Source organism: Haemorhous mexicanus, unplaced genomic scaffold, assembly GCF_027477595.1.
Source record: "Haemorhous mexicanus isolate bHaeMex1 unplaced genomic scaffold, bHaeMex1.pri scaffold_202_ctg1, whole genome shotgun sequence".
In the NCBI taxonomy this organism is placed as follows: domain Eukaryota; kingdom Metazoa; phylum Chordata; class Aves; order Passeriformes; family Fringillidae; genus Haemorhous; species Haemorhous mexicanus.
This window is the reverse complement of record NW_026776029.1, coordinates 1-21,312: the sequence shown is the minus strand read 5'-3', so window position 1 is coordinate 21,312 and position 21,312 is coordinate 1. Positions and strand designations below refer to the sequence as shown.

The 21,312-nt window shown below is 48.5% G+C and overlaps 1 protein-coding gene across 1 annotated transcript; it reads right to left on the bottom strand.

Moving 5' to 3' along the window:
• Nucleotides 1-63: 63 nt before the first annotated feature.
• LOC132322912 (importin-4-like) lies at nt 64-19,834 on the bottom strand. The gene is made up of 14 exons (XM_059837658.1): nt 19,743-19,834; nt 18,155-18,263; nt 15,231-15,333; nt 14,448-14,548; nt 14,280-14,357; nt 13,461-13,518; nt 13,294-13,372; nt 12,327-12,511; nt 11,807-11,845; nt 10,789-11,153; nt 9,728-9,851; nt 8,429-8,524; nt 3,918-3,987; nt 64-382 (listed from the first exon to the last, which is right to left on the bottom strand). Exons 4-14 carry the CDS (start codon nt 14,483-14,485, stop codon nt 240-242), a joined length of 1,275 nt encoding a protein of 424 aa, XP_059693641.1. The 5' UTR covers nt 14,486-14,548; nt 15,231-15,333; nt 18,155-18,263; nt 19,743-19,834; the 3' UTR covers nt 64-239.
• Nucleotides 19,835-21,312: the final 1,478 nt, after the last annotated feature.

Below are 21,312 nucleotides of genomic sequence, written 5' to 3'. Positions count from 1 at the left end.
CAATTTTATGTAAATTTTATGTAATTTTACAAAGCTTTATGTAAATTTTATGCAAATATTATGTAAATTTTATAATTTCGTGTCTACAAATTTTATTTTACATTTTTTTGGGTCGGTTTGGGTCGAATTTCAGGAATTTTGGGGCAGAATTTTTGGGGAAGTTCCGAAAAATCTCGAAATTTTTTAAGCCCCGCCCACAGGAGAATAAACCACGCCCCCTTTCCCATCGTCCTCCATCTTTATTGGCCGCCGATGACGTCATCCAGCATCCCGCCCAAGATGGCGGCGTGGGCGGGGTCCAGCGAGGCCACGCCCACCCGGAAGCGCTGGGGGTCGGCCCCGCTCAGCTGGCGGAGCAGCGCCAGCAGTGATTGGCTGAGATCTGAGGGGGCGGAGCCAAAAGGGGGGGAGGGGCCAGGGAAGGAAAAGAGAAAAAAATCAGAAAAAAAACGGCCCAAAATCCCAAAGTTTTCCCCCAAATCCCCAAATTTTCCTCCCCAAACTCCCAAAAATTCCTGAATTTCCCCAAAATTCTAAATTTTCCCCAAATCTCCCCATAATTCCCCCCCAAATTTCCCCCCCAAAATTCCCCAAAGTTCCCAATTTTCCCCCAAACTTCCCCAAAATTTCCCCCAAATCCCAGAATTTTTTCTCCAAAATCCCAAAAATTTCACCCCACATTCCCAAAATCCCCCAAAATTCCCCCAGAATTCCCAAAATCCCAAAATTCCTCCCAGAATTCCCAAAATTCCCCAAGTATTCCCCAAAAATCCCCCAAAAAATCCCAAAAAATCCCCCAAAAATTCCCCCCAAAAATCCCAAAAAATTCCCAAAAAAACCCCCAAAAATTCCCCAAAAAATCCCAAAAAAACCCAAAAAATCCCCAAAAATCCCCCAAAAATTCCCCAAAAAAACCCCAAAAATCCCCCAAAAATCCCAAAAAAATCCCCAAAAAAATCCCCAAAAAATTCCCCCCAAAATCCCAAAAATTCCCTAAAAATCCCAAAAAAATCCCAAAAATCCCCCAAAAATCCCCTAAAAATCTGAAAAATTCCCTAAAAATCCCCAAAAAATTCCCCCAAAAAATCCCCAAAAAATCTCCAAAAATCCCCAAAAAATCCCCAAAAAATCCCCAAAAATTAAAAAAAAAATTCCCCAAAAAATCCCAAAAAATCAAAAAAATCTCCCAAAAAATCCCAAAATAATCCCCCAAAAAATCCCCGAAAAAACCCAAAAAAATAAAAAAAATCCACAAAAATCCCCACAAAATCCCCCAAAAAATCCCCCAAAAATTCCAAAAATTCCCCAAAAATTCCCCCAAAAAATCCCAAACCCCCCCAAAAAGTCCCCAAAAGATCCCCAAAAAATCCCAAAAATTCCCTATAAAATTCCCCAAAAATCCCCAAAAAATCCCCCAAAAATTCCCCCCAAAAATCCCAAAAATCCCCCAAAAATCCCCTAAAAATCCGAAAAAGTCCCTAAAAATCCCCAAAAAATCCCCCAAAAAATCCCAAAAAAATCTCCAAAAATCCCCAAAAAATCCCCCCAAAATCCCCAAAAATTCCAAAAAAATTCCCCAAAAAATCCAAAAAAATCAAAAAAATCTCCCAAAACATCCCAAAATAATCCCCAAAAAAATCCCCGAAAAAATCCCAAAAAATTCCAAAAATTCCCCAAAAAATCCCCAAAAATCCCAAAAAAATTCTTAAAAAACCCCAAAAAATCCCCCCAAAAATCCCCCAAAAAGTCCCCAAAAGATCCCCAAAAAATCCCCAAAATTCCCTATAAAACTCCCCAAAATTTTCCAAAAAAATTTTCCAAAAATCCCCAAAAAATCCCCCCAAAAATCCCCTAAAATCCCCCAAACATCCCACAAAAAAATCCCCAAAAATTCCCCAAAAAATCCCCCAAAAATTCCCCAAAAAAATCCCAAAAATCCCCAAAAATTCCCCCAAAAAATCCCAAAAATTCCCTAAAAATCCCCAAAAATTCCCCAAAAAAATCAAAAAAATCTCCCAAAAAACCCCAAAATAATCCCCCCGAAAATCCCCGAAAAGACCCAAAATACTCCAAAAAATCCACAAAAATCCCCACAAAATCCCCCCAAAAAATCCCCCAAAAATTCCAAAAATTCCCCAAAAATTCCCCAAAACATCCCAAAAAAATCCCAAAAACCACCCCAAAAAGTCCCCAAAAGATCCCCAAAAAATCCCAAAAAAGTCCCCTAAAATACCAAAAAATCCCAAAAAAATCCCCAAAAAATCCCCCAAAATTCCCAGAAAAAATCCCAAAAATCCCCTAAAATCCCCCAAACATCCCCCAAAAAATCCCAAAAATCCCAAAATGCCCTAAAAATCCGAAAAATTCCCTAAAAATCCCCAAAAAATTCCCCCAAAAAATCCCAAAAAATCTCCAAAAATCCCCAAAAAATCTCCCAAAAATCCCAAAAAAATCTCCCAAAAAATCCCAAAAAAATTTCCCCAAAAAATCCAAAAAAATCAAAAAAACCTCCCAAAAATTCCAAAAATTCCCCAAAAAATCCCCAAAAATCCCAAAAAAATTCCCAAAAAACCCCAAAAAATCCCCCCGAAAATCCCAAAAACCCCCCCAAAAAGTCCCCAAAAGATCCCCATAAAATCCCAAAAATTCCCTATAAAATTCCCCAAAAATCAAAAAAATTCCAAAAAAATCCCCAAAAAATCCCCAAAAATCCCAAAAAACCCCCCAAAAAAAACTCCCCCATAATTCCCAAAAAAAATCCCAAAAAAAATCCCCAAAAATTCCCAAAAAAATCCCCCAAAAATTCCCAAAAAAATCCCAAAAATCCCCAAAAAATTCCCCCAAAAATCCCCAAAAATTCCCCAAAAAATCCCCCAAAAATTCCCCCAAAAAATCCCCAAAAATCCCCCCAAAAATCCCCCCCAAATCCCCAAAAATTCCCCCAGAAAATCCCCAAAAAAATCCCAAAAATCCCCCAAAAAATCCTAAAAAATCCCCAAAAATCCCCAAAAAATCCTAAAAATCCCCCCAAAAATTCCCCAAAAATTCCCCAAAAATTCCAAAGTTCCCCAAAAAATTTCCCAAAAACCCAAAAAATCCCCAAAAAATCCCCCAAAAAATCCCCCAAAAAATCCCCAAAAAATCTCCAAAAATCCCCCAAAAATCCCCAAAAATTCAAAAAAATTCCCCCAAAAATCCCAAAAAATCAAAAAAATCCCCAAAAAATTCCCCAAAAAATTCCCAAAAAATCCCCAAAAAATCCCAAAAATTCCCAAAAAATCCCCAAAAAATCCCAAAAAATCCCCACAAAATCCCCCAAAAAATCCCCAAAAATTCCAAAAATTCCCCAAAAATCCCCAAAAAAATCCCCCAAAATCCCCAAAAAATCCCAAAAATCCCTCAAAAAATCCCCAAAAAATTCCCAAAAAAATTCCCAAAATCCCCAAAAATCCCCAAAAAAATCCCCCAAAATTCCTAAAAAATCCCAAAAAATCCCCAAAAATTCCCCAAAAAATCCCAAAAAAATCCCCAAAAAATTCCCCAAAAATTCCCCCAAAAAATCCCCAAAAAATCCCAAAAAAATTCCCAAAAAAATCCCAAAAAAACCCAAAAAAATCCCAAAAAACCCCATAAAATTCTTTAAAAAATCTCTAAAAAATCCCCAAAAAATCCCAAAAAAATCCCAAAAATCCCCCCCAAAATCCCAAAAAAATCCCCAAAAAATCCCCTAAAAAATCCCCTAAAATCCCAAAAAATCCCAAAAAAATCCCAAAAAATTCCCCAAAAAATCCCAAAAATCCCTCAAAAAATCCCAAAAAAATCCCCAAAATTCCCCAAATCCACCCAAATCCCCCCGAGCTCCCCGGAAGGTCCCGGAAGGTCCCGGAAGGTCCCGGAAGGTTCCGGAAGGTTCTGACCTGGCTGCAGCCGCTGCAGGGCCAGGGCGGGGCCGAGGCCTCGGAGCAGCTCCGGGAGCAGCGGCCGCAGCTGGGGGAGAGATTGGGGAGAAATCCTCAAAAATCGGGAAAAAAGGGGAAAAAATGGGAATTTTGGGGAGAGATTGGGGAGAAATCCTCAAAAATCGGGAAAAATGGGAAAAAATGGGAATTATGGGGGGATAAATGGGAATTTTGGGGGAATTTGGGGAATTTTGGGGGGAAATGGGGATTTTGGGGGGGAAAAATGAGAACTTTTTGGGGGAACATGGGGATTTTGGAGGGAAAAAATGGGAATTTTGGGGGGGAAAATGGGGATTTTGGGGGGAAAAATGGGAATTTGGGGGGAAAAATGGGAATTTGGGGGAGAAAATGGAGATTTTGCGAGAAAATGGGAATTTGGAGGGGGGAAAATGGGGAATTTTGGGGGTAATTGGGGAGAAATCCTCAAAAATTGGAGAAAAAAGGGAAAAAATGGGAATTTTGGGGGGAAAATGGGAATTTTGGGGGGAAAAATGGGAATTTTGGGGAGAAAATGGGGAATTTTGGGGGAAATTAGGGAATTTTGGGGGGAAAAATGGGATTTTTGGGGGGAAAAATGGGAATTTGGGGGGAAATTGGGGAATTTTGGGGGGAATTGGGGAATTTTAAAGGGAAAAATGGGAATTTTTGGGGGAAATTGGGGAGAAATCCCCAAAAATTGGGAAGAAAGGGAAAAAATGGGGATTTTGGGGAGAAATTGGGAATTTTGGGGGGAAAAATGGGGATTTTGGGGGGAAAAATGGGAATTTTGGGGGAAAAATGGAATTTTGGGGGGAAAATGGGAATTTTGGGGGGAAAAAAGGGGAATTTTGGGGTGAAAAATGGGAATTTGGGGGGGAAAAATGGGAATTTTGGGGGGGGAAATGGGGATTTTGGGGGAGGAAATGGGAATTTTGGCGGGAAATTGGGTAATTTTGGGGGGAAAATGGGGATTTGGGGGGGAAAAATGGGAATTTTTGGGGCTAATTGGGGAGAAATCCTCAAAAATTGGGAAAAAAAGGAAAAAAAAGGGAAATTTGGGGGCAAAATGGGAATTTTGGGGGAAATGGGAACTATGGGGTGGAAAATGGGGAATTTTGGGGGGAAAAATGGGTTTTTGAGGGGGGAAAATGGGAATTTTGGGGAAAAAATGGGAATTTTGGGGGGAATTGGGGAATTTTGGGGGGAAAATGGAGAATTTTGGGGGGAATTTGGAGAGAAATCCTCAAAAATTGGAGAAAAAGGGGAAAAAATGGGAATTATGGGGGGAAAAATGGGAATTTTGGGGAAAAAATGGGAATTTTGGGGGGAATTGGGGAATTTTGGGGGGAAAATGGGGAATTTTGGGGGAAAATTGGGAATTTTGGGGAGAAAATTGGGAATTTTGGGGAGAAAATGGGGAATTTTGGGGGAAAAATGGGAATTTTGGGGGGAAAAATGGGAATTTTGGGGAAAATTGGGGAATAAATGGGAATTTGGGGGAGAAAAATGGAGATTTTGGGGGGAAAAAATGGGAATTTTGGGGGGGAAATAGGAATTTTGGGGCGGAACATGGGGATTTTGGGAGGAAAAATGGGGAATTTGGGGGGAAAAATGGGAATTTTGGGGGGAAAAATGGGAATTTTTGGGGCTAATTGGGTAGAAATCCTCAAAAATTGGGAAAAAAAGGAAAAAAAAGGGAAATTTGGGGGCAAAATGGGAATTTTGGGGAGAAAATGAGAATTTTGGGGGAAAAATGGGAACTATGGGGGTGAAAATGGGGAATTTTGGGGGAAATTGGGGAATTTTGGGGGGAAAAATGGGATTTTGGGGGGGAAAAAATGGGAATTTTGGGGGGAAATTGGGGAGAAATCCTCAAAAATTGGGAAAAAAGGGAAAAAATGGGAATTTTTGGGGGAAATTGGAGAATATTGGGGGAAATTGGAGAATTTTGGGGGGGAAAATGGGGGATTTTGGGGGGAATTTGGGGAATTTTGGGGGAAATTGGGGAATTTTGGGGGGGGGAAATGGGGATTTTTAGGGGAAAAATGGGAATTTGGGGGGGAAATTGGGGAGAAATCCTGAAAAATTAAGAAAAAGGGGAAAAAAATGGGAATTTTGGGGGGAAATGGGGAATTTTCGGGGGGAAATTGGAGAATTTTGGGGGAAATTGGGGAATTTTGGGGGGGAATTGGGGAATTTTGTGGGGAGATTAAGGAATTTAGAGCTGAAATTTGGGAATTTTTGGTGGGAAAAATTTGGGAATTTTTAAGGGGAAAATTTGGGAATTTTAAGGCAAAATTTGGGAAATTTTTGGGGAATTCTTCTCCAAATATTCCCAAATTTTCCATATTTTTTGTGAAATTTTCCCCATTTTTTTTTGAAATTTCCCCCAATTTTCCCCAAATTTTTCTCCAATTTTTCCTAAATTTTTCCATATTTTTTCTCCAATTTTTTCCTCAATTTTCCTCTAATTGTCCCAAAATTTTCCCGAATTATCCACATTTTTTCCCAAATTTTCCACATTTTTTTCCTCCATTTTTTCCCTCAATTTTTCTTAATATTTCCCCCAAATATTCCCATTTCTTCCCCAAATTTTCCCCAATTTTTTCCTGATTTTTCCCCAATTTCTTCCAAATTCTCCCCAAATTTTTCCCAAATTTCCCCGATTTTCCCCCAAATTTTTCCCCTAATTTCCCCCAAATTTTCCCCAAATTTCCCCCAATTTTTCCCAAATTTTTCCCAAATTTCCCCCAAATTTTCCCCAATTTCTCCCAAATTCTCCCCAAATTTTTTCCCATTTCTTCCCCAAATTTCCCCCAATTTTTTCCTGATTTTTTTTCAGCTTCTCCGCGCATTTCCCTCCAAATTTTACCCAATTTTTCCCCAATTTCTCCTAAATTCTCCCCAAATTTTTCCCAGTTTTCCCCCAAATTTTCCCCAATTTTTTCCTGATTTTTTTTGAGGTTCTCCCCGATTTTCCCCCCAAATTTTACCCAAATTTTCCCAAATTTTCCCCAATTTCTCCCCAAATTTTTTCCCAAATTTCCCCAATATTTTTTCCCAATTTCCCTCAATTTTCCCCCAATTTCTCCCCAATTTTCTCTGCATTTTCCCCATTTTTTCCTGAAACTTTCCCTAATTTTTCCCCATTTTTTTCTGAATTTTCCCCCAACTTTCCCCCAATTTTCCCCAATTTTTCCCCAAACTTTCCTCAATTTTTCTTAATATTTTCCCCAAATATTCCCATTTCTTCCCAAATTTTCCCCAATTTTTTCCTGATTTTTTTTCAGGTTCTCCCCGAATTTCCCCCCAAATTTTACCCAATTTTCCCCCAATTTTCCCCAAATTCTCCCCAAATTTTTCCCAGATTTCCCCAATTTTCCCCCAAATTTCCCCAATTTTTCCCCAAATTTTCCCCAATTTATCCCGAATTCTCCCCAATTTTTTTCCCAATTTTCCCCCAAATTTTCCCCACTTTTTTCCTGATTTTTTTTCAGGTTCTCCCCGAATTTCCCCCCAAATTTTTCCCAAATTCTCCCCAAATTTTTCCCAAATTTCCCCAATTTTCCCCCAAATTTTTCTCCAATTTTTTCCCCAATTTTCCCCCAATTTCTCCCAAATTCTCCCCAAATTTTTTCCCAATTTTCCCCCAAATTTTCCCCAATTTTTTCCTGATTTTTTTCAGGTTCTCCCCGAATTTCCCCCCAAATTTTAACCAAATTTTTCCCAAATTTTCCCCAATTTCTCCCCAAATTTTTCCCAATTTCCCCCCAATTTCTCCCCAATTTTCTCTGAATTTTTGCCCATTTTTTTCTGAAATTTTCCCTAATTTTTCCCTAATTTTTTTCTGAATTTTCCCCCAATTTTCCCCAAATTTTCCCCAATTTTTCCCAAATTTTTCCCAATTTTCCCCCAATTTTCCCCCAAATTTCCCCCAATTTTTCCCAAATTTTTCCCAAATTTTTCCCAATTTTCCCCAATTTTTCCTGATTTTTTTTTCAGGTTCTCCCCGAATTTCCCCCCAATTTTCCCCAATTTTCTCCCAAATTCTCCCCAAATTTTCCCCAAATTTCCCAAATTTTCCCCCAATTTTCCCCCCCAATTTTCCCCAAATTTTCCCCAATTTCTCCCAAATTCTCCCCAATTTCTCCCCAATTTTTCCCCAATTTTCCCCCAAATTTCCCCCCAAATTTCCCCCAAATTTTCCCCAAATTTCCCCCCAAATTTTCCCCAAATTTTCCCCATTTTTCCCCAATTTTTCCCCAAATTTTCCCCAATTTTCCCCCAAATTTCCCCCAAATTTCCCCCCAAATTTTCCCCAAATTTCCCCAAATTTTCCCCAAATTTCCCCCAATTTTCCCCAAAATTCTCCACAAATTCTCCCCATATTTTTTCCCAAATTTCCCCAAATTTTCCCCAAATTTTCCCCAAATTTCTCCCCAATTTTTCCCAATTTTCCCCATTTTTTCCCCAAGTGTCCCCGTGCTCACCGGCTCAGGCCCCGCCCCCAGCAGGAAGCGCAGCACCGGCTCCTCCTCCGACAGATCGGCCGAGAGCGGCAGCGCCCCCAGCACCAGCGGCAGCACCTGGAACCAGTATGGACCAGTACGGACCAGTACGGACCAGTATGGACCGGTATGGACCAGTATGGACCGGTATGGACCGGTATGGACCGGTATGGACCAGTATGGACCAGTATGGACCGGTATGGACCAGTATGGACTGGTATGGACCGGTACGGACCAGTATGGACCAGTATGGACCGGTATGGACCAGTATGGACCAGTATGGACCAGTAAGGACCGGTATGGACCAGTATGGACCAGTATGGACCGGTATGGGCCAGTATGATCCAGTATGGACCAGTATGGACCGGTATGGACCAGTAAGGACCGGTATGGACCAGTAAGGACCAGTATGGACCAGTATGGACCAGTATGGACCAGTATGGACCGGTATGGACCAGTATGGACCGGTATGGACCAGTATGGACTGGTATGGACCGGTATGGACCAGTATGGACCGGTATGGACCAGTATGGACCAGTATGGACCGGTATGGACCAGTATGGACCAGTATGGACCGGTACGGACCGGTATGGACACCCAGCGAACCCCTCTCTATTCATCCCGGTTCTCTCCCAGTATAAACCAGTAACCCCAATCCCCCTCCCAGTTCATCCGACTGCCCTCCCAGTATAAACCAGTATGGCACAGTTCACTCCCTGTAACCCCAAACCCCATCCCAGTATAAACCAGTAACCCAAGTCCCCCTCCCAGTCCCTCCCAGTTTGATCCCAGTCTCTCCCAGTCCCTCCCAGTCCATTCCAGTTTGATCCCAGTCCAACCCAGTTTGATCCCAGTCCCTCCCAGTCCATCCCAGTCCCTCCCAGTCCATCCCAGTCCCTCCCAGTTTGATCCCAGTCCCACCCAGTCCCTCCCAGTTTGATCCCAGTTCCCTCCCAGTCCATCCCAGTTTGATCCCAGTCCCTCCCAGTCCCTCCCAGTTTGATCCCAGTCCCTCCCAGTTTGATCCCGGTCCCTCCCAGTTTGATCCCAGTCCCTCCCAGTTTGATCCCAGTCCCTCCCAGTCCATCCCAGTTTGATCCCAGTCCATCCCAGTTTGATCCCAGTCCCACCCAGTCCCTCCCAGTCCCTCCCAGTCCATCCCAGTTTGATCCCAGTCCCTCCCAGTTTGATCCCAGTCCCTCCCAGTCCCTCCCAGTCCGATCCCAGTCCCTCCCAGTTTGTTCCCTGTCCCTCCCAGTCCCTCCCAGTATCTCCCAGTACCTGCTGGCAGGGCGCCCCCTGCTGCCGCACCAGCGCTCCCACCGCGTTGTCCCGGACCCGCCCTGGCCCCTCCCCCCCGGCCCGGAGGGCGTGGCAGCAAAGCTCCGCCCCCGGCCACGCCCCCCTGAGCGCCAGTTAAGGAAAAAGGGGCGGGGCTTGAAAAGGGGGAGGGTTTTACTATGGAATGGGGCGGGGCTTGGCCTTATATGGGAATGGGGGCGTGGTCTGGGGGTTTATGGGGATGTGGGCGGGGTTTAGGGTGGTGGGCGGGGTTTGAGGGTGGTGGGAGGGGTTTGAAGCTATTTAAGGGAATGTGGGCGGGGCTTAAAGCCCATAATGGGTTGTGGGCGTGGTTTAAGGGTGGTGGGCGTGGTTTGAGGATGGTGGGAGGGGTTTGAAGCTATTTAAGGGAATGTGGGGGGGCGTAAAGCCTGTAATGGGTTGTGGGCGTGGTTTAAGGGTGGTGGGCGGGGTTTGAGGATGGTGGGAGGGGTTTGAAGCTATTTAAGGGAATGTGGGCGGGGCTTAAGTCCTGTAATGGGTTGTAGGCGTGGTTTAAGGGTGGTGGGCGGGGTTTGAAACCTTTTAAAGGAATATGGGTGGGGCTTATAGCAGTGGGTGTGGCTTGGTGACTTTTATGGGAGTGTGGGCGGGGTTTAAGCATAGTGGGTGGGGCTTAAAGCCTTTTATGTGAATGTGGGCGGGGCTTAGCACAGTAATGAATTGTGGGCGGGGTTTAAAATTTGTGGGTGGGGTTTGAGGTCTTTTATGTGAATGTGGGCGGGGCTTACCACCAGGAATAAATTGTGGGCGGGGTTTAAGTGAGGTGGGCGTGGTTTAAGAGGGGTGGGAGGGGTTAAAGCCTTTTATGGGAATGTGGGCGGGGTTTAAAGGTTGTGATAGGTTGTAGGCGTGGCTTAAGGGTGGTGGGAGGAGTTTAGAAACTTTTAAGGGAGTGTGGGCGGGGTTTAGGGCCAGCAATGGGGTGTGGGCGGGGTTTAAGTGTGGTGGGTGGAGCTGAACCCCCAAACTCCTCCCCCTTCATTCTGATTGGTGGATACTCCTGGTGGGCGTGTCCCACGGCCTCCCCGATCCGACCAATGGCGTAGAAGGCGTTGGCCCTGACCTCGTCGTCGGCGTCACCGACAGCCAATCGGAACGCAGGGCCCAGATCCGGCAAAAAGGGTGTGGCCTCCCTCCCCAGGGCGTGGCCCAGCTGGCCAATCACGGCTGCCGCCCACGACCGCGCCCCCGGGTGGGCGGGGTCAGCCAGGGCGGCCAATAGGGCGGGGAGGATGCGGCGGAAGAGGCGGGGCGGGAAGGCCACGCCCCCTCCGGTGCCGGCCACGCCCTCTCGGGCCATGGCCACGCCCAGTTCCGGCAGCCAATCGGAGGCCGTCTCGCGGAGCTCGGCGCGCTGGGAGGTCTGGGGGGAACTGGGGGTTACTGGGAGGGACTGGGAGGGAACTGGGAGGAGATTTGGGGTTACTGGGAGGGACTGTGACCAAACTGGGAGGGGGTTTGGGGTTACTGGTTTATACTGGGATGGACTGGGATGGACTGGGATAGGAACTGGGAGGAGATTTGGGGTTACTGGTTTATACTGGGAGGGACTGGGATGGACTGGGATGGGAACCGGGACCAAACTGGGAGGGACTGGGAGGGGTTTGGGGTTACTGGTTTATACTGGGATGGGGTTTGGGAGTTACTGGGATGGAACTGGGCCATACTGGTTTATACTGGGAGGAGCTGGGGTCAAACTGGGAGAGACTGGGAGGGAACTGGGACGAAACCGGGAGGAACTGGGAGGGACTGGAAGGAAACTGGGAGGGGATTTGGGGTTACTGGTTTGTACTGGGAGGGACTGGGAGGGACTGGGAGGGGATTTGGGGTTACTGGTTTGTACTGGGAGGGACTGGGAGGGGATTTGGGGTTACTGGTTTGTACTGGGAGGGACTGGGAGGGGATTTGGGGTTACTGGTTTGTACTGGGAGGGACTGGGATTGAGCTGGGGGTTACTGGGAGGGAACTGGGACCAAACTGGGATGAACGGGGATGAACTGGGAGCCCCTCCCCCACCTCGTCCTCGTCGTCCCCCCGCGATCTCAGGCAGGCGATCTGAAAGGGGGAGGGGCTTGCTAAGCCACGCCCACCCCCTCTAACCACACCCACATCATTCCTAGGGCCCACCCCATTGGTTAAACCGCTTAAGCCACACCCAGAATCCTCCTAGGCCACGCCCACCACACTTAAACCAAGCTTAGGCCCCGCCCATGTGCCTAAACCCCACCCCCAACTCATTAGGCCACGCCCACCACCATAAGCATGACTTAAACCACGCCCACCACCTGTAAAGCCCCGCCCATTAAGCCACACCCTGATACCCTTAAGCCCCGCCCACACCCACAAAACCTCCTTAAGCCACACCCACATTGCTTAGGCCACACCCTCTGCTTAAACCACACCCATTATCCCTTCAGGCCCCACCCACCCATCTTAAGCCACGCCCACAGTGCACATTAAAACCTCCTTTAGCCCCGCCCACCTAATTAATTTTACTAAGCTCCACCCCAGCCTTGTTGAAGCCCCGCCCCCTCACCTCTCCGGCGATGACGTCACACAGAGCTCGTCCAATGGGCTCCAGCCAGTCCTTGTGGGCGTGGCCTGGCGGCTGCAGGATCCGCCCGACTCCGCCCACTGCCCCCAAGGCCCCGCCCACTTCTGGGTCCTTCCGGACCCCGCCCAGGAGGGCTTGGAGCGCCCCCTGGTGGAGGGGGGAGGGGTCTGGAGGGGAAACCAGTATAAACCAGTATGGACCAGTATGGACCAGTATAAACCAGTACAGACCGGTATGGACCAGTATGGACCAGTATGGACCGGTATGGACCAGTATGGACCAGTACGGACCCATATGGACCAGTATGGACCGGTAAGGACCAGTATGGACCAGTATGGACCAGTATAAACCAGTAGGGACCGGTATGGACCAGTATGGACCGGTATGGACCGGTATAAACCAGTATGGACCAGTATAAACCAGTATGGACCAGTATGGACCAGTATGGACCGGTATGGACCAGTATGGACCAGTACGGACCAGTATGGACCAGTATGGACCGGTATGGACCAATATGGACCAGTACGGACCGGTATGGACCAGTATGGACATGTAAAATCCAGTATGGACCAGTATGGACCAGTACAAACCAGTATGGACTGGTATGGACCGGTACAGACCAGTATGGACCAGTACAAACCAGTACGGACCAGTACGGACCAGTAAGGACCGGTATGGACCAGTATAAGCCAATATGGACTGGTATAAACCAGTCCAAACCAGTATGGACCAGTATAATCCAGTATGGGCCAGTATGAACCAGTATGGGCCAGTATGAACCAGTACAAACCAGTATGGACCCATTTAAAGCCCTCCCAGTCCCTCCCAGTTCATCCCAGTATAACCCAACCCCTCCCAATCCCCTCCCAGTATAAACCAGTCCAAACCACTTCCCTCCCAGTCCCCTCCCGGCCCAAACCAGTCCAAACCAGTATAAACCAGTACAAACCAGTCTGGGGCTCCCTCCCGCAGCAGCAGAGGCTCCCCAGGGCCTCGTAGGCGGCGCCTCGGACCTCGCACTGGGGGAACTGGGAGGGAACTGGGAGTTACTGGTTTGTACTGGGAGGGGACTGGGGGTTACTGGTTTGTACTGGGAGGGGACTGGGATGGGCTCACCTGGGTCAGATCCAAGATGGCCGCCAGGGAGGGCTCCAGGTACGGCAGGAAGGCGGAGCTGGGGACCAGTAAAAACCAGTATGGACCAGTATAAACCAGTATGGACCAGTATGGACCAGTATGGACCAGTATAAACCAGTAAGGACCACTATGGACCAGTATAAACCAGTAGACACCCACCCAGGGATTTCCCAGTAACTCCCAGTCCCTCCCAGTTTGATCCCAGTCCCCTCCCAGTACAAACCAGTAACCCCAGTTCCCTTCCCAGTTCCTCCCAGTTTGATCCCAGTCCCCTCCCAGTACAAACCAGTAACCCCAGTTTCCTTCCCAGTTCCTCCCAGTCCCGCCCAGTTTGATCCCAGTCCCCTCCCAGTACAAACCAGTAACCCCAGTTCCCTTCCCAGTTCCTCCCAGTTTGATCCCAGTTCCCTCCCAGTATAAACCAGTAACTCCAAACACCAAACCAGTACAAACCAGTAACCCCAAAATACCTCCCAGTAACTCCCAGTATGGCCCAGTCCTCTCCCAGTCCCATCCCAGTATAAACCAGTAAGGGAAAAACCCCAAACCAGTATAAACCAGTAAAAAGCAGAAACCCCAAAACCCCTCCCAGTTTGATCCCAGTCCCCTCCCAGTATAAACCAGTACAAACCAGTTCCTCCCAGCCCAAACCAGTACAAACCAGTCCCTCTGAGCCCAAACCAGTACAAACCAGTCCCTCCCAGTCCAAACCAGTATAAACCAGTATAAACCAGTCCAAACCAGTACAAACCAGTATAAACCAGTCCAAACCAGTATAAACCAGTATAAACCAGTTACCCGCAGTTCTCCGCCAGCTCCCCCAACGCCCCCAGCGCCGCCTCGGCCAATCCGGGGAAAGCTCCGCCCACTTCCACCCTGTGGGACGGCAGGGGGCGTGGCATGACCATAAATGGGCTTTGGTTCGGGCTCAGGCCACGCCCACCCCGCGGAGCCACGCCCACTCACTCCTGAGTCTCCGCCCACTCCACTGCGTCGTCCTCCATAGGCTCCGCCCCCTCGTAGTCGTCATCGAGATTGAGCAGCCAATCAGGGGCGTCGGATGGGGGCTGGGGGTGAGAGGGACCAGTATGGACCAGTGTGGACCAGTATGGACCAGTACAGACCAGTATGGACCAGTACGGACCGGTATGGACTGCTATAGACCAGTATGGACCAGTACGGACCAGTATAAACCAGTATGGACCGGTATGGACCGGTATGGACCAGTATGGACCGATATGAACTGGTATGGACCAGTATGGACCAGTAGGGACCAGTAAGGACCAGTATGGACCGGTATGGACCAGTATGGACCAGTATGGACCAGTATGGACCGGTATGGACTGGTATAGACCAGTATGGACCAGTATGGACCAGTATGGACCAGTATGGACTGGTATGAACCAGTACAGACCAGTATAAACCAGTATGGACCAGTCTGGACCAGTAAGGACCAGTATAAACCAGTATGGACCAGTACAGACTAGTATAAACCAGTGCGGACCACTCCCAGTCCCTCCCAGTACAAACCAGTAACCCCCCGCCCCAAACCAGTACAAACCAGTATAAACCAGTATCCCCAAACCCCCATTTTCCCCTTTTCCCCCCATTTTTAACCCTTTCACCCCCTCCCATCACCCCCAAACCCCCTCCCAGTCCCTCCCAGTCCCCTCCCAGTCCAAACCAGTAACCCCCCGCCCCAAACCAGTCCAAACCAGTCCAAACCAGTCCAAACCAGTCTGCACTCACCGGCGGGGGCCGCAGCGCCCCCTGCAGGAGCGGCAGCAGCCGCGGCAGCAGCGGCGCCGTCCCCTCCCCCAACAGCTCCGAGACGGCCGCCAGCAGCGCCAAACTGGGAGGGACTGGGAGTTACTGGGAGGGACTGGGATCAAACTGGGAGGGACTGGGAGGGACTGGGAGGGACTGGGATTGGGGCTGGGAGGGACTGGGATCGAACTGGGAGGGACTGGGATCAAACTGGGAGGGACTGGGAGTTACTGGGAGGGACTGGGAGTTACTGGGAGGGACTGGGAGGGACTGGGAGGGACTGGGAGGGACTGGGATCAAACTGGGAGGGACTGGGAGTTACTGGGAGGGACTGGGAGGGACTGGGATTGGGGCTGGGAGGGACTGGGAGGGACTGGGAGGGACTGGGATCGAACTGGGAGGGACTGGGAATGGGGCTGGGAGTTACTGGGAGGGACTGGGATCAAACTGGGAGGGACTGGGAGGGACTGGGATCAAACTGGGAGGGACTGGGAGGGACTGGGAGGGACTGGGATCAAACTGGGAGGGACTGGGAGGGACTGGGATCAAACTGGGAGGGACTGGGATCAAACTGGGAGGCACTGGGAGGGACTGGGATCAAACTGGGATGGACTGGGATCAAACGGGGATGGACTGGGAGGGACTGGGATCAAACTGGGAGGGACTGGGATCAAACTGGGATGGACTGGGATCAAACTGGGATCAAACTGGGATCAACTGGGAGGGACTGGGATCAAACTGGGATGGACTGGGATCAAACTGGGATCAAACTGGGATGGACTGGGATCAAACTGGGAGGGACTGGGAGGAACTGGGATCAAACTGGGATGGACTGGGATCAAACTGGGAGGGACTGGGATCCAACTGGGAGGCACGGGGAAGAAACGGGATGTTACTGGGTTATACTGGGAGATACTGGGAGGGGTTTTGGGGTTACTGGGAGGGAACTGGGATGGACTGGGAGGGGACTGGGAGGGACTGGGCCATACTGGGATGAACTGGGAGGGACTGGGAGTTACTGGGAGTGGATGTGGGGTTACTGGGCCATACTGGGAGGCAACTGGGATCAAACTGGGAGGGACTGGGAGGGAACTGGGCTATACTGGGATGAACTGGGAGTTACTGGGAGCGGCTTTTGGGTTACTGGGATGAACTGGGAGTTACTGGGATGAACTGGGAGGGGACTGGGAGTTCCTGGGATGGACTGGGGAGGGACAGGGATCAAACTGGGAGGGACGGGGATGGAACTGGGATGAACTGGGCCATACTGGGAGGGACTGGGATGGACTGGGAATGGGGCTCAGGGGACTGGGATTAAACTGGGAGGGACTGGAAGATACTGGGATGAACTGGGAGGGGACTGGGCCATACTGGGAGGGACTGGGAGTGTGTTTGGGGTTACTGGGCCATACTGGGAGGGAGCTTGGATCAAACTGGGAGTTACTGGGAGGGAACTGGGCCATACTGGGATAAACTGGGAGGGACTGGGAGTTACTGGGAGTGGATGTGGGGTTACTGGGCCGTACTGGGAGGGAACTGGGATCAAACTGGGAGGGACTGGGAGGGAACTGGGCCATACTGGGATGAACTGGGAGTTACTGGGAGCGGCTTTTGGGTTACTGGGATGAACTGGGAGTTACTGGGATGAACTGGGAGGGGACTGGGAGTTACTGGGATGGACTGGGGAGGGACAAGGATCAAACTGGGAGGGACTGGGATGGAACTGGGATGAACTGGGCCATACTGGGAGGGACTGGGATGGACTGCGAATAGGGCTCGGGAAATTGGAATTAAACTGGGAAGGACTGGGAGATACTGGGATGAACTGGGAGGGGACTGGGCCATACTGGGAGGGACTGGGAGTGTGTTTGGGGTTACTGGGCCATACTGGGAGGGAGCTTGGATCAAACTGGGAGGGACTGGGAGGGGACTGGGCCATACTGGGAGGGACTGGGAGGGACTGGGAGTTACTGGGAATGGCTGTGGGGTTACTGGGCCATACTGGGAGGGACTGGGAGTGTGTTTGGGGTTACTGGGCCATACTGGGAGGGAGCTTGGATCAAACTGGGAGGGACTGGGAGGGGACTGGGCCATACTGGGAGGGACTGGGAGTGGGTTTGGGGTTACTGGGATGAACTGGGAGTTACTGGGAGGGAACTGGGAGGGTCTGGGATGAACTGGGCCATACTGGGATGGACTGGGAATGGGTTTGGGGTTACTGGGATGAACTGGGAGTTACTGGGAGGGAACTGGGAGGGTCTGGGATGAACTGGGCCATACTGGGATGGACTGGGAATGGGTTTGGGGTTACTGGGATGAACTGGGAGTTACTGGGAGGGAACTGGGAGGGTCTGGGATGAACTGGGCCATACTGGGATGGACTGGGAATGGGTTTGGGGTTACTGGGATGAACTGGGAGTTACTGGGAGGGAACTGGGAGGGTCTGGGATGAACTGGGCCATACTGGGATGGACTGGGAATGGGTTTGGGGTTACTGGGATGAACTGGGAGTTACTGGGAGGGAACTGGGAGGGGTCTGGGATGAACTGGGCCATACTGGGAGGGACTGGGAATGGGTTTGGGGTTACTGGGATGAACTGGGAGTTACTGGGAGGGAACTGGGAGGGACTGGAAGTGACTGAAAGCATCAAAGTGGGCGTGGCCAATGATCTGGGGCGGGGCTTTGCTCTGGATGGGCGTGGCCTAAGTGCAGTGGGCGTGGCCAAGGCCGAGACCATTCCCATTATTATTTTTCCCTTTTTTCCCCATTTTTTCCCCAATTTTTTTCCCCATTTTTTTTGGATTTTCCCCAGAAATTTTGGGCAATTTTGGCCAATTTGGGATTTGGGAATTTTGGGAATTTTTGGGAATTTTTGGGGATTTTTGGGGAATTCCGGGGCACTCACGTGACCCTGGTGGCGTCGCTGTCGCCGTCCTCGGCCAATGGCAGCGCGAGCTCCAGGGCCTCCAGCAGCCCCTCCCCCACCTGGGCGGGGCCCAGCGCCGCCAGCACCTCTGGGACCAGTACGGACCAGTATAAACCAGTATAAACCAGTATGGACCACTATGGACCGGTATGGACCAGTACGGACCAGTATAAACCAGTAGGGACCAGTATAAACCAGTATGGACCGGTACGGACCAGTATGGACCAGTATGGACTGGTATGGATCGGTATAAACCAGTATGGACTGGTATGGACCAGTATGGACCACTATGGACCAGTATAAACCAGTAGGGATTGGTATGGACCAGCACGGACCAGTATGGACCAGTATGGACTGGTATAAACCAGTATGGACCAGTATGGACTGGTATGGACCGTATGGACCAGTATGGACCAGTATGGACCAGTACGGACCAGTATGGACCGGTATGGACCAGTAAGGACCGGTATGGACCAGTATGGACCAGTATGGACCAGTATGGACCAGTATGGACCGGTATGGACCGGTACGGACCAGTACGGACCAGTATGGACCAGTATGGACTGGGATGGACCAGTATGGACCAGTATGGACCGGTATGGACCAGTAAGGACCGGTATGGAGCAGTACGGACCAGTAGGGACCAGTATGGACCAGTACGGACCAGTATGAACCAGTATGGACCAGTATGGACCAGTACAGACAAGCATGGACCGGTATGGACCAGTATGGACCAGTATGGACCGGTATGGACCAGTATGGACTGGTATAAACCAGTATGGACCAGTATGGACCGGTATGGACCGGTATGGACCGGTATGGATCAGTATGGACCAGTATGGACCGGTATGGACCAGTATGGACCAGTACGGACCAGTATGGACCAGTATGGACTAGTACAGACCAGTATGGACCGGTATGGATCAGTATGGACCGGTATGGACCGGCATGGACCAGTATGGACCAGTATGGACCAGTATGGACCAGTATGGACTGGTACGGACCCATATGCACCAGTATGGACCAGTAAGGACCAGTATGACCCAGTACGGACCAGTACAAACCAGTATCAAAATCCCCATTTTTCACCCATTTTTAACCCTTGAATCCCCTCCCAGTACCCCCAAAATCCCCTCCCATCCCCCTCCCAGTCCCTCCCAGTCCATCCCAGTTCCCTCCCAGTTCCCTCCAGTTTGATCCCAGTCCAAACCAGTCCAAACCAGTAACCCAAATCCCCTTTTTTAACCATTTTTCACCCATATCATTTTTCCCTTCCCCATTTTTTGCCATTTTTTCCCCATTTCCCCCTCCCAGTCCCCTCCCAGTACAAACCAGTAACCCCCAGTTCCCTCCCAGTACAAACCAGTAACCCCCAGTCCCCTCCCAGTACAATCCAGTAACCCCGAGCCCCAAACCAGTACAAACCAGTAACCCCCAATCCCCATTTTCCCCATTTTTAACCCTTTCTTCCCCATTTTTCCCCATTTTTTCCCCATTTTTCCCCATTTTTTCCCAATTTCTCCCGTCCCAGTATAAACCAGTCCAAACCAGTATAAGCCAGTCTCACCCAGGGCCTGGAGCTGCTGCTCCCCCCCCCGGGCCAGGGCGGTGACGGCGGCGATGAGGGGGGAGGGGAGGGGGAGGGACCCCGAGCTGCAGGCTGGGAATGGGGGAAAAAAACCCAAATTTGGGCAAAGCCCGGAGGGAAAAATCGGGAATTTGGGGGGGAAAATTGGGAATTTGGGGGGAAAATTGGGAATTTTTAGGGATTTTTGGGGGTAAATTTGGGAATTTTAGGGGAAAAAACTGGGAGTTTTAGAGGGGGAAAATTGGGAACTTTTTAGGATTTTTTGGGATTTTTATCGGGGAATATTAGGGGGAAAAATTGGGAATTTTGGGAAAAAATTTGGAAAATTTTGGGGATTTTTTGGGGAATTTTTGGGGATTTTTTTGGGAATTTTTGGGCATTTTGGGGGAATTTTTTAGGATTTTTTTTTTTATTTTTTGGGGGAATTTTAGGGGAAAAATTGGATTTTTTAGGGAAATTTTGGGGGGAAAATTGGGAATTTTTTAGGATTTTTTGGGATTTTTTTGGACTTTTTGTGGGGAATTTTGGCAAAAAAAATTGGGAATTTTGGGGGGAAAATTTAGGAATTTTGTAGGATTTTTTGGGGATTTTTGGGGAATTTTTGGGGAATCTTTAGGGAATTTTTGGGGATTTTGGGGAAATTTTTTAGGATTTTTTGGGGATTTTTTGGGGGAATTTTAGGGGAAAAATTGGAATTTTTAGGGAAATTTTGGGGGGAAAATTGGGGATTTTATGGGAAAAAATTGGGAATTTTGGGGTGAAAACTGGGAATATTGGGGGGAAAAATTGGGATTTAGGGGGGAAAAATGGGAATTTTAGAAGAAAAAATTGGGAATTTTTAGGGATTTTTGGGGGTAAATTCGGGAATTTTAGGGGAAGAAACTGGGAGTTTTAAAAGAGGAAAATTGGAAACTTTTTAGGATTTTTTGGGGATTTTTTTGGGATTTTTATTGGGGAATATTTGGGGGAAAATTGGGAATTTTGCGGGGAAAATTGGGAATTTTTTAGGATTTTATTGGGAATTTTTTGGGGATTTTTTGGGAATTTTTTGGGGATTTTTTGGGGAATTTTTGGGCATTTGGGGGAATTTTTCAGGATTTTTTTGGGTTTTTGGGGGGATTTTTTGGGGATTTTAGGGGGGATTTTGAGGGGAATAATTGGAAATTCTGGGGGGGAAATTGGGAATTTTTTAGGATTTTTTTGGGGAATTTTTGGGGATTTTTTGGGGAATTTTAGGGGAAAAAGTGGAAATTTTTTGGGAAATTTTGGGGGGAAACTTGGAAATTTTGAAGGATTTTTTTTGGGAATTTTTGGGGATTTTTTGGGGGAATTTTAGGGGAAAAATTGGAAATTTTTAGAGAAATTTTGGGGGGAAATTGGGAATTTTTGGGGGAAAAATTTGGGACTTTTGGGGGATTTTTTAGGATTTTTTTGGGGTTTTTTTGTGATTTTTTTTTATTTTTTGGGGGGATTTTGAAGGGAATAATTGGGAATTTTGGGGGGAAAAATTGGGAATTTTTGGGGATTTTTTGGGGAATTTTTGGGGATT

Bases quoted from the DNA above. Each gene is read 5' to 3' on its own strand.
- LOC132322912 (XM_059837658.1), bottom strand. From the start codon at position 14,485: ATGGAGGACGACGCAGTGGAGTGGGCGGAGACTCAGGA. The intron at 11,846-12,326 runs GTGAGGGGGCGG...TCCCCCTTTCAG, and splicing joins GTGACGTCATCGCCGGAGAG to ATCGCCTGCCTGAGATCGCG. The intron at 9,852-10,788 runs GTATCCACCAAT...ACTGGCGCTCAG, and splicing joins GTGGGACACGCCCACCAGGA to GGGGGCGTGGCCGGGGGCGG.